Source organism: Syngnathus acus, chromosome 22, assembly GCF_901709675.1.
Source record: "Syngnathus acus chromosome 22, fSynAcu1.2, whole genome shotgun sequence".
Lineage (NCBI taxonomy): Eukaryota > Metazoa > Chordata > Actinopteri > Syngnathiformes > Syngnathidae > Syngnathus > Syngnathus acus.
The window spans coordinates 4,788,005-4,800,086 of NC_051106.1; the positions used below are offsets into that span (position 1 = coordinate 4,788,005).

The 12,082-nt window shown below is 40.1% G+C and overlaps 4 protein-coding genes across 7 annotated transcripts; 1 reads left to right on the forward strand and 3 right to left on the reverse strand.

Annotated features, from left to right (window-relative positions):
* The first annotated feature begins 215 nt into the window (after positions 1-215).
* Positions 216-3,508, forward strand: ttc8 (tetratricopeptide repeat domain 8). 2 transcript variants are annotated; one of them, XM_037241985.1, is made up of 15 exons: positions 216-403; positions 587-607; positions 728-848; positions 914-977; positions 1,049-1,208; positions 1,290-1,379; positions 1,458-1,502; positions 1,589-1,674; positions 1,790-1,877; positions 1,975-2,085; positions 2,152-2,291; positions 2,371-2,545; positions 2,617-2,739; positions 2,837-2,920; positions 3,055-3,508. In XM_037241985.1, exons 1-15 carry the CDS (start codon positions 290-292, stop codon positions 3,169-3,171), a joined length of 1,539 nt encoding a protein of 512 aa, XP_037097880.1. In that variant the 5' UTR covers positions 216-289; the 3' UTR covers positions 3,172-3,508. The 2 variants fall into 2 exon arrangements, with proteins under 2 accessions (XP_037097880.1, XP_037097881.1); XM_037241986.1 differs by lacking the exon at positions 587-607.
* On the reverse strand, positions 3,462-5,479 carry LOC119116542 (CD209 antigen-like protein E). Its single transcript, XM_037241987.1, has 6 exons — positions 5,340-5,479; positions 5,131-5,247; positions 4,517-4,768; positions 4,272-4,435; positions 4,033-4,169; positions 3,462-3,702 (listed from the first exon to the last, which is right to left on the reverse strand). The coding sequence occupies exons 1-6, from the start codon at positions 5,428-5,430 to the stop codon at positions 3,561-3,563; spliced, it is 903 nt and encodes a 300-aa protein (XP_037097882.1). The 5' UTR covers positions 5,431-5,479; the 3' UTR covers positions 3,462-3,560.
* Positions 5,480-5,595: 116 nt separating this feature from the next.
* LOC119116543 (CD209 antigen-like protein E) lies at positions 5,596-6,993 on the reverse strand. 2 transcript variants are annotated; one of them, XM_037241988.1, is made up of 6 exons: positions 6,860-6,993; positions 6,690-6,791; positions 6,325-6,588; positions 6,095-6,258; positions 5,887-6,023; positions 5,596-5,819 (listed from the first exon to the last, which is right to left on the reverse strand). In XM_037241988.1, the coding sequence occupies exons 1-6, from the start codon at positions 6,960-6,962 to the stop codon at positions 5,660-5,662; spliced, it is 930 nt and encodes a 309-aa protein (XP_037097883.1). In that variant the 5' UTR covers positions 6,963-6,993; the 3' UTR covers positions 5,596-5,659. The 2 variants fall into 2 exon arrangements, with proteins under 2 accessions (XP_037097883.1, XP_037097884.1); XM_037241989.1 differs by having other exon boundaries at positions 6,690-6,788; positions 6,860-6,970.
* Positions 6,994-7,131: 138 nt separating this feature from the next.
* Positions 7,132-11,180, reverse strand: LOC119116544 (CD209 antigen-like protein D). Of its 2 annotated transcripts, XM_037241991.1 has the most exons (11): positions 11,010-11,180; positions 10,726-10,815; positions 10,064-10,321; positions 9,823-9,986; positions 9,603-9,739; positions 8,804-9,351; positions 8,488-8,580; positions 8,010-8,270; positions 7,776-7,939; positions 7,565-7,692; positions 7,132-7,472 (listed from the first exon to the last, which is right to left on the reverse strand). In XM_037241991.1, exons 6-11 carry the CDS (start codon positions 8,883-8,885, stop codon positions 7,307-7,309), a joined length of 894 nt encoding a protein of 297 aa, XP_037097886.1. In that variant the 5' UTR covers positions 8,886-9,351; positions 9,603-9,739; positions 9,823-9,986; positions 10,064-10,321; positions 10,726-10,815; positions 11,010-11,180; the 3' UTR covers positions 7,132-7,306. The 2 variants fall into 2 exon arrangements, with proteins under 2 accessions (XP_037097886.1, XP_037097885.1); XM_037241990.1 differs by lacking the exons at positions 7,132-7,472; positions 7,565-7,692; positions 7,776-7,939; positions 8,010-8,270; positions 8,488-8,580 and having other exon boundaries at positions 9,191-9,351.
* Positions 11,181-12,082: the final 902 nt, after the last annotated feature.

The following is a 12,082-nucleotide window of genomic DNA, read 5'->3' on the forward strand; positions in this document are numbered from 1 at the left end:
AGGACACGCCCTTCTCGTTTGCATAAAAAGGCAAAAATTAATACCGTAATGAGAAAAGAGGGAGACGGTCAAATATATTATAAAATATAAATATATGGCAAAATCTACGTTCGAGTACAAAAACAATCTGATAAAATGCTCTCTTTTAGTTTCTACAGGAAATGACGTCATAAAGACCCGCCCCGTGTCAGTCGTATCATAGCAACAAAGGAAGCTTTGGATCCGCCATAATCCTCTACCTTCCAAACCCACCGCTTTACAAATTTCTACTGACCAACCGATTAAAGCAATGGAGGTGACGATGGACCCTCTGTTCCTGGCGTGGAGTTACTTCAGGAGGCGAAAGCTGCAGCAGTGTTCTGAAATTTGTTCCAAACTATTGCAAGACAGCCCATATGACCAGGTCTGTGTTGCAGTTAGCTAGCACAACCCTGCTTGCTTTCTTCTACTATTAATTTGCAGGAAATGCGACTAAAGCCTAATTAGTCAACATTGTTCACGTTTCACCTTTTTTCCTAATCCGTATTTCTTTATTCATGTCTGTCCTCCAAACTTCTATATTTACCCTCCATGCATGCTCTCTTAGGACTCTGTTTCTGTTTCTGAGGTAACAATAACTGTCTACCTTATCATCATCATCACCAACATCCCTTTTCTATCAAAGCATCAGTCCGATCAGTGTTTGGTAACGAGGTATTCATGTGATTTTTTTTTCTTCTTCTCCTAGGCTGCATGGAGCCTAAAAACACGAGCTCTTACAGAGATGGTATACATTGATGAAATTGATGTCGATCAAGAAGGGATCGCTGAGATGATGCTGGATGAAAATGCCATTGCTCAGGTTGCACGTGCGTATCAACTCAGAGCCTGTGTTGACAGGAAACTATTCTCCGTTAACTTGGCTCCTCTCAAGGTCCTGGAACTTCTCTGAGACTACCTGGAACAAGTCACGGGGGTGGTCCAACACCTGCTGTCAGGTACAAATGGTCCAAATCAAATTATTATGAATAAATTTCATGTGATCAAATGTTTTTCTACCAAACTCTAGACCTATGACTCAGTCAGGACGTCCAGTTACAGGATTTGTGAGGCCCAACACGCAGTCTGGACGTCCTGGCACGATGGAGCAGGCCATTAAGATGCCACGCACCGCAAGTACGGCTCGGCCCGTCACCAGCGCCTCGGGTCGATTCATTCGTCTGGGAACGGTGGATTCACATGACTCGTGTGATGTATTGGGGGGTGGCAGGTTTATAAATTGTAGAATTTGTGTTTCACTTTTTTTGTAGGCTTCAATGTTAACCAATCCAGAGGGACCGTTTATAAACCTGTCAAGGCTAAATCTGGCAAAGTATTCCCAAAAGCCCAATCTGTCCAGGGTATGATGTATATTCTGCACATTTGCCTAAAAGCCTTTTTTTTTTATTGTTTAAATAACCTCAATTTCCCTTTCTCAGACACTCTTTGAGTACATCTTCCATCATGAAAATGATGTAAAAAACGTAAGTGGTGAGGTTTTACTGCTAGTCAACTGGTCAGCAACCAAATTGTTGTATTCTGATATTTTTGATGATTTTTTTTTTTACAGGCACTAGATTTGGCCGCCCAAGCAACTGAGCAGGCTCAGTTCAAAGACTGGTGGTGGAAAGTCCAGCTAGGAAAATGTTACTACAGGCAAGTTCTTGTCTTAGCTTCTTTTATTGAGGCTGCCACTTCAAATATTTGGTGTTTTATGCTCTTAATTGTAGATAGTGCCTTATCTAAATTTGAATTCGTCTCACATTTGCAGGCTTGGTTTGTACCGAGAGGCGGAAAAACAGTTCCGATCAGCTCTCACCCAAAAAGAGATGGTGGATACATACCTCTATCTCGCCAAGGTAAAAATAAATCATGTGCAACACCACAACCCAAGGTTAACTAATAAGTATATAAATGAGTTGAATCAGTAATTGTGCTTTTACATTTCCTCATTAGCTCTATCAGCGCCTGGATCAACCAATAACAGCCCTCAACCTCTTCAAACATGGCTTGGACCACTTTCCCGGCGAGGTCACCCTCCTGACGGGAATCGCTCGCATACACGAGGTACGGTTCGTCGCCGTGAACCGCAGGGTCCACTCATCTTCATGAGGCCGGACGGTGTTGTCACAGGAGATGAACAACATGGCGTCAGCCACGGAGTACTACAAGGAGGTCCTGAAGCAAGACAACACGCACGTGGAGGCCATCGCTTGTATAGGCAGCAATCACTTCTACTCAGATCAACCGGAGATCGCGCTGCGCTTCTACAGGTCGGATAAAACATCTTCACGTCGTGAACGTTACACGATGATGATGAAGATAGAGTTGACCCACTTGTTTGTTTGCTAGGCGGCTTCTCCAGATGGGGGTGTATAATTGTCAACTCTATAACAACCTGGGCCTGTGCTGCTTCTACGCGCAGCAGTACGACATGACGCTGTCGTCTTTCGAGCGAGCTCTGGCCCTGGCGGCCAACGACGAAGAGCTGGCCGACGTGTGGTACAACGTCGGACAAGTCGCCGTGGTGTGTGGAACGAATAAAATAATGTACAGGATATGGCCAAAATGTAAGCCCAAAGTGTTGTGTTTTTGCAGGGTATAGGAGACCTGACTTTGGCCTACCAATGTTTTAAACTAACGTTGACTTTTAGTAATGACCATGCTGAAGCCTACAACAACCTTGCAGTGCTGGAGCTCCGCAAAGGTCGTGTTGAACAGGTAAACGCTTCAACTGAATCTCAGGCAGCTCTCTTGAATGAAGCAGCAATGAAGTGTTTAGAATTGTAGTAACTTGAATTATTTTTCCATCCTTCAGTCGAAAGCCTTCCTGCAGACGGCCGCCACATTGTCACCTCACATGTATGAGCCGCACTACAATCTGTCCATCCTCTCCGAAAAGGTCATTTATTTAAAAAATATTTTGATTTATTTAAAAATTAAATTTATAAATTTAAACATTTATTTAAATTATTTAAAAAATCTTCTTTAAATCAGAAAAGAACTCTGGAATTTTTTTTTTTTTTGCGTGTCCAGATCGGAGACCTTCAGACCAGCTACATGGCGGCTCAAAAATCGGAAGAAGCCTTCCCCGAGCACGTCGACACTCAGCAGCTCTTGGTGCAACTTCGCCAGCATTTTGCGGCTCTGTGATCTGTCGGATTGATTTGAATACTGCATAGAAAGGGTCTTCAAAACTTCTCTTCCTAAAATATTTGAGTTTTGAAAGATATTTTTTTCATGTGTGTTATAAACAGAAGATTCATTAACCGGCTGTTGCTCAAAACTGTAAATTTAAATTTACAGACATTTGTAACTGTTTAACGTTGCTGCCCTGTGTATAACTTGGATAACTAATTTAAATAAGTATTTTAAAGCAACTGGCAACATAATGTACAAACATGTAATGTGTATGTAGTAGAGACAAATATTTTATTGATTGATCTCCTTTTGTAGTTTATTAATACATCAGATAAATTGTAAAAATGTTTGACTTTCTGTCTTCTTAACAAATACAGATAAATCGATGGAGGAAAAACACACTAACTTGCTGACATTTCACAAATCCATTTGAGGTTGTGAGAACACGGTGCATCATTCCAGCCCTTAAAGGGATTAATCCTGGGGTAAGTGGCTGCACAGTCCTCATTGCCTGCATTATTGGGCTCGCCATCATCCCAGTAGCTGAAACAAATGACATCATATTGTTCATCATTAAAATTATTTCATAGCTAGCTATTCTTTATTTTAATTTTCGGGTCGAATAGGTCTATTAAATAAGAGGATATTAAATCCTGTGTTAATAAAACAATCCATTTTTATTTAAGCTCATTAAAGTCAATGGCTTTAAACTTAAAGTCGTTCACACGGGCAATATTGGATTTTTAACTGGGCTGCGGTTATGCTGCACCGTTTGTATTCAAATCACGCTGTCACCTTCGAACGGTCACATGATTCAATGGCACGATGTCACCCGATTTTTGACTTTGATTGGACACATCACATAAGCATTACCCTTCATTCAGTCTCGTTCCGTCCAGCCACTTCCAAACTCCTTCGGTATCTACATCTCGCAATCCGATCCAGAAGCCGCTTTGGGTAATGGATCTCAACGGGTCTCGATGAAGATTTATCAGTTGATTTATTGTCAGCTGACAGGGCCGTGGCATTTAAAAATACACATGACGTTTCTATTACTCCCAGAAATAACAAACGTCGCTTTGATGCACTGATACCATAAACATTTATCTCACCTGCTTCTCGGAGCTGTCGAGCACAGCAAGGTCGCTGTCCTGCTTTTTGCAAAACTCCCTGGCTTCCTGCCATGTACTGCGGGAGTGCGTGTCAGAGAAGCTAAGGAAGTAACATGCCGAGTTGATTAAAGTCCATCCTGGTAAACAGTGTCTGCATCCCTCCCCTGCAGAAAGATATGATTACATTTATATTGTGGTGACGAAGAGTCGCTTAAAAAAAAAAAAAAAAAATAGGTCATACTTACTTATCATCGGTATGTGGGATTTTAAGACAGTAATGGCTGTTTGGATTATAGCCGCCTGCATTTTGTAGTCACTGCTTCTTTTAGTCTGATGTTCCACCTGCCACTTGATCACTTGATGCTGTCTAATCGCTTGTGTCAAACGCATTTGGGCATCAGTACGTCTTTTTGAGGCGGCCTCGTAGGCCGTGTTCAGCGCGGCCACCTCGCGGCTGATGCTTATCACTGCCCAAGACTCGTCCGTGAGGTTGTTGTCTTGTCGCCATAGAAAAAAAAGTGCAGTTAATCACAAAACATAGTCTCCAATAAATTAATTAGGGGTGATTATTATTAAACAATTAAAAAAACAAAAAACAATTGAAATTCCTATTAAATTCACCTTTTGCCTGAAATTGAGCAACGAATCTGACGCAAATCTAAAATGAATAAGAGACTGGACAGATCGTAAAAACAACTCCTTCGAATAAGTTAAGACTTAAAAGTGCTAAAGGGACGACGCGGTCTGATCATGAAAGTTTGATCACATGACTTTTAACCGCTCTGTTTTTACTTAACTCTCCCTTTATTGGTTACCTCCAGCTTGTTACAATCAAATGAACAGGCTCATAGGGACTCACAATAGACTCCCAGGCCAATATCCACTGCTAGCAAAACAGCGGCAAGCACAGCCAGCGTGATTCCAAGCACTCTGTGAGAGGTCCAACTGGAAGCGGGTCTCACCATTGAAAAAGAAACTCCACAGAGAAGCAAAGAAAGCATAAAAAAAAAATTCTGTCACTTAAACCATTGAAATAGAAATAGATGGGTGTTTTATCTTTTCATATACCTTGTGGTTTCTCCTGGTTTGAATGGAGCGGCGGTTCTTCCCCACTCGGGTCCTCCTGGTGTATTAGTTTGTTATAGACGCTCTCCTCCATGTTGACTGTTCTCGTGAGAGCCGCAGGAACGGGAATATTTGGGAGGACATTGCCCCGTGTGCGCAACATTACAAACAGAAAAGTTTCCTTTTGGTAAATATTAACACGGGACATGGAGAAAGAGACTTTTAAGTGGATGAAAAAAACTAGACGGATTGATTACGCTGAAGTTTTATGGATGCATTTATGTTTAATTGACATTTTACATCATTTGAAATTTCAGTTTCGTCTACTCGGGGGGCTTTGCCACCATCTCGCATATCCAGTCGTAAAGTTGGTTCTGGCAGTTCCCATTGAACCATGTTTTTCTGGTGTCGCTAAAATAATATAAAACTGCACAGTTGCCAGTCTGAGGTCCAGTGGTGCTTGGCTGGTTATTCCTCCAGTACCTGGAGTAAATCATCAATTAAAATACAAAATTGCATTGAATGCATTATAAATCAACGAGGTGCACACCCGGTTTCAATGGCAGACGTGTTGTCTAGCCATGTCCATCGTCCCTGTGACTCGATATCTCGTAAACCGATCCAGAAGCCATTCTGCCACCATACCGAGCTGCTGGTTACTTTTGGAGCATTTTCATTTATAAGCACCTGGAAGAAAGACAACCAGAGTATAATTTATTATTGTAATGTTAAAAATGATATCTCGCTTTTTTTTTTACCTGTTCCTGCAAATTGTCGATTACTAGAAGGTCTCCGCCTCGACCGATGCAGTCGGCTCTGCTGTCTGGCCAGTTTTTTTTGTCGTTGGACTCGGGGAGGGAAAAATAATAGCAGGTTGTTTTAAGAAGGGTCCATCCCGATGGACATCTACCGCAGTTTTGCTCTGTTGCAAGGGCAGATAAATGGTTAATTCAATGATCTCGATACTGAACCACAGTTTGATACTTACCAATAAGAGCTCTTGTGGCCTCCAGCTGCTCCTTTTCAGTATGAAGTATTTTAATCTGGCTCCAAAGTGTGTCAGCCATTGTGGTCTGCTGTTTCAGCTGCAGCTTGAGTTGAATGTGGCTGGTTTGCTCCTTGACTAAATCTGCCTCAGCATCCTTCTCCACTTTAAGGATGTGACTATGGTTGCGGAGATAATTACGCTCGATGATGAGGGACGAGACGGCCGAATGAGGAGTCAGGAGGTGATCTTCGTTGGCGTTGGCACCTGAGGCTCACGAAACACATAATGAGATTGTTCTAGATCGGATTTTTGATGATGACTCATGGTGCTCCTCAAAAGTCCATCTGAAGTGTTGTTTTACTCACAGTAAATGGCGAGGACAACTGCGACTATGAGAAGAACCGCGTTAAGCAAGCCCAGAAGCACAAGCGTCACCCTGTGGTGTAGAATCGAAGATCCGGCTCCTGCTATAAACACATCGTGATAATCTTGCTCTTGCTAAAAGATTCAAGGGAAATTGAAAAAAAATCGATACCTTGATGAAATTTCTGAGCGCGATTAGTGCGAAACGCTTCTGAAATGTTTTGCTCCGCTGGAGTTTCCTCAACTTGCTCTGGCTGTGACTGAATGTTCTCCATTGTACGGTTGTGCTAGTGGCGCATATTGATCAGGTCAACCAGTGATAAGGTTTTGTGTGTGTGTGTTTTTGTGGAGTCACAGGTTCAATTAAAGCAACAGTAGAAAACATGATCAGCTTTCTGTATGGTGAAATGAACAAAATCTGCAAACACTTTGTTAGCACCATTTGATTTTTGTATTCAGCATTTTTGACAGACTTTAAGCAATCACTATTTTTTTTTTGTAATACAGTTACAGTAAACACAAAATGTTGGGAACATTTATTTGTGCTAATTTTAGTTGGTTCCTTTTTTTTTTTAAATGTCTCGATTTTTGGAAAGGTTGCCCATTTAAAATATCAATTTTAACTGTATTGTCTAAGGTGGTTGGGACTTGGGTCTTGTTCACAAATCCATTTGGCCACATTTGTGCAGTGGATACTAATCCAAGCACGAAAGAAGTTTTCTGTGCTATATAAAGCTGCACAGTCTTCCTGAACCTCATCACTTGATTCTCCGTCGGCCCAGTACCTAAGACAAAAAACAAAGATGTGCCACAATTACAAGTTCCAAGTACACTTATTAAATATAAAATGAGCTGCTGGTGATGTCATCTGCTTTACCCTTCAATCAAATCTCTTCCATCTCCCCATCTCCAAAGTCCTTCCTTGCTAAAGTACAATCCAATCCAAAAGTTGTAGAAATTCATGGACGGACCGGTACGATTTCTCAGGTAATTCATGGTTGCAATCTGACAAAACATGAATGTTACAAATATTATTATAACATGATACGATTTGTTTGCAAATATGAAACAAATTGTGCTCATGCCACCTCTTCTTCTATGCTGTCGATGGTTATGAGATCACCGCCGTGTATTTGACAGAAATGTCGAGCATGTCGCCATGATTTTTTGCCATCAAGTGGAGACAAGGCGAAGTAGTAGCACATAGAGTTCAGCAAAATCCATCCGACTGGACAATGCCTGCAGCCATTCTCTGTTGGCAAAACAGTTGGTGAAACAAACCTAAATGGTCATTTGATTTTAAAAAATGAAATGGGTCTCACCAGTGTGCGCTAAGTGAAGTTTTAGACTTGAGACGTTTTTCAGTATTGTATCAAGTTGCACTTCATAGTCTTTAGTCCTTCTTTTGTGGTGATCAAGCTCCCAGTTGCTTTGTGTTTGTCTTCTCATTTCACTCTCCAGCTTCTTCTCGGCATCGCTCAGGTTTCGAACTGCAAACTTGTATGATTGCTCGAGTTTGATTAACTCTTTCTTGATACTTTCTGTGTCATCAATGGACCGGTGGGTATTGCCACCCTTGATATCTACAAGGACAACCAAAATATTTTTCTTTTTTTTTTTATTTGCAATGGAACTGTGACTTGGCAAAATACAGAAATGACCAAATTAACCAATGATTAAAAAAAAAACAATAGTTTCATTATTCTGCTATATTTTCATGATGCCTGAGTGATTCTGATGAGGATAAAAAGAAGCTTTGCAGTTAAACAAAACAACATGAAGTATTATCACGCTACTTACAGTGGATCACCAGGAGAATGTCAACAATCAGTAAAACGGCTGCAAGTATCGCCAGGCTCGCGATAGCTGCTTTGTAAAGTAGCAAAGAGGAGGCTAAAATGACAGACAGTAATTTAGCATGATGGTAATTTCATATTCTTTAGCGGCTATGAGAAGAACAAGGAATAATTCAGCAATTAGTTGGTTTTACTTTTGTTATTCTGACCTATTATGTTTGTTTTAGTTTTTTTCTCCATAATATTCTATCATCTCACATTGCCAAAAACAAAGTTCTAAGTCATATTTTCAAAAGGCCTCTTTTAAAAAAAAAGTTTACCTTTTTTTCTAGCTGGTTCCACGTCATCGTCATTTTGAGAAACCAGTGTTTTAAATCCGTTGTTTGAATCCAAATCAGTCATTTCTCCCCTTTCCTTCTGTCACTGTTACTTTCTCTGTCCTTAACTATTTATCTCACGACAAGTATCAACTCATCGAAATTAAGTGTCAAGATTAGGAAATGAGAAGGAATGCAGGATCAGGGAGAGGAAAAGAGAAGAGAAACTTTTCATATGGGGAAGCGAGTATTTCCTTTTGTGAGTTAGAGTTAAGACAAAAACATCTATCACTTTGTTTGTGGAAGAAATCACCATTTTCAAGGCTAGTGAAAAGAAACACAAAGAATCACAAGAAGTGTTGCTTGCTTTTTAAAATTTCATGATTACTGTTTTTTTTTTTGGTGCAGTCTATTTAGGCGCCATTTCACATATCCACTGATAATTTAAATCACAACTCGTAACGAAGCGAGTCTCCCAGGGTTGAGCTGGCGAATAGATCGTAGCCACACAATTTTTTTCAAAGCTGTTGGGTTCTCCAGACTTCCAGTACCTTAAGAAAATAAACCAGGAGGTCATTCAAGTCCTGAATATACCGTAATTTTCGGACTATAAGTCGCACCGGAGTATAAGTCGCACCAGCCATAAAATGCCCAAAAAAGTGAAAAAAACCCATATATATGTATGTAAGTCGCTCCTGAGTATAAGTCGCCCCCCCACCCAAACTATGAAAAAAAACCGCGACTTATAGTCCGAAAATTACGGTACTCAATAGGTAAACAGAACAAAGACTGCATTTGTCACCTTTCTTCTGATTCCGTTGCATTATTTATCCAGACCCAAGTACCCTCCGTTTTCCCCTCAGTGACACCAATCCACTGAGCCTTTTCCCACAAATAGAATCTATTGTTCAGGAATTGGCTGATATGATTCACATATGACTAAGAAAGCAAACAAGAGGGAAAACATTTAAAAACAACTTACATACTGTACGCAATTTCCCACTTTTGTGTTTCCGCCCCACCTGCTCGTTCGGGTAATCTATCACGATCAGATCTGCTCCACGATTAATGCAATCGTTTCGGCTGTCCTTCCAGGTATGAGTGCTGGATGAGTTCGTAAAAGAGAAGTAATAGCAGGATGAGTTGAAATAGGTCCAGCCCTTGTTGCACTTGCCACAGGTGCCTTCTAAAGGATACAAACACGTTTCGTTAGACAGAGTAGTGAAAAACTAAATTATAGAACTATTTAGAATGATAAAATACCAAAAGATGACATGTTAAATTGCAGGATTTTCCTCTCTCTGCGCAGACTCTCCAGCTGACTCTGATAAACCTCATTCATGGTCTTTTGCTCATTTATTTTCCCCTTCAGTTTTTCATGACTCCTGGTCGCTTTATTTAAGGCGTTCACGGCCTCTTGCATCGCCACCATGGCATCACTGTGGTTGCCCAAGAGAAGGTCCAGCTCAGCGATGAGATGTGGTGCAGCCGGCTGGGGATTTGCGTTGGAGTGTTGTGTGACTGAGGCATCTTTTAAAAAAAAAAAACAGGACGCATGATAAAATATGTATTGGTATATTCTGCAGTACTCCTCACCAAAAGTTTGACATGAAACAGACAATGGGTGAGTTTTTTGGTGGATAACATAATAAAAACTAAAATATGGCAAAAGTGACAATAAATGAACAAAAGAGAATCACATAGAAATCTTCCCCAATAACTTACACATAAAATGCAGCGGTTAACTTCTTTTTACACTTGCATGACAGTTTTAAGTTTGAATCATTTTCAGAAACTTACTTTGACTTCATCAAGTCTGATTTTATTACAGTGGTTAGCTTTCTTTTTACACTTGTGTACTAGATACTTGAAACTTGAATTAAAAAAGGTTTCACAATCATGATTGTTTTGGTCGTTGCACTCACAGCCGGTTCTGAAAACCACAGCAATGATGAGCAGAATGACATCCAGAAATCCAAGACATAGGATGACCACGCGGTTACGTCCTTCTACGCCTGTGAAAGTGTTAACCATAGAAATCACATCCACCGTCACATCAAACTTTCTCACTTTTTCAGCACTTGACTGCAGTGGGTCACAAACTGGTGATTCTCAAGACCTACATCTTTTAATTCATTTAATTTCCATACGCTAGAGGATTAAATTACTATTATTACTGAGTAATAGTGAAGAAAATAATGCACTGTACCTTGCCCAAACAATCCATAGTGTGAACGAGGGGGTCCGCTGCGGTTGAACGAAACTTGAGATGACTTAGGCGCATAAGATACAGTGTGCTCAGTAGCTCTCGGCTCACTCTCCATTGCTGCAGGAACTGCATACTAGCGTGTTTGCTTTCTGTCTTATACACACCCTAACCCCAGCCACGCTCGCATTATTCACCCAGGATCACATGCTTTAAAGGTGGCTTTTACATCGGGACAGTTGACAAACATGTAATTATATATGAAAAATATCTAGAAGTATTGGCAGAATATTATTATATTATATTATATTATATTATTAATAATAATAGTAATAATATTAACAATTTGAATATGCGTCTGAAGGGTTAACAACAAACCAACAAAAACAAAAGGGAAACATGCAGACTTCATGAGGGAACCAAACCTTTTCTCCAGCCATAATGTCCAAATGGCAACATTATAATGCCGTACATAAAGTATGATTTATAATTAATTTATGAATATGCTTTGGGCTCAGAAATTTGCCTCAAGAGATGAATAAAGGTATTTTGTATATATTTAGGGAGAATTGAGAGACAAAAATATTTGTGATTCATTTAGTATTTTTGGTATTGTTGTGTAATTCAGATTAATATTGTACATCAGCAAATATAGCATGCTAGACTCTTGCATAACATCCGTTTATTAAAATGAAAACGTCAGGATAAAGAAGAAGTACAACTGTGTGGTGGCACTTTTTAAATTTTGTTGTACATGTGTGACAATGACAATAAAGATCTATTCTATTCTATTCTAACTGCAACATTTACATGAATGTAATGCTCCCCTGAATTATTTTTAAAAAATTCCATCAGGGCTAAAAAGGATGATCCAGTTGTAAACATTCTTGTTATTGTATTTTGCCTCCGCTTCATGGAAAGCTGTTTCGGCATTTGTTCAATACCCTTGATAAGGATGGCATTTGTGCGAGACACATGTCTACTAGTTGGTTCAAGATGTGTAAATATTTGGATTCACTTACTGGTAATCTTCACTTGGCATTGATTTAAGATGAATGGAACCAAAGAAAAGACCC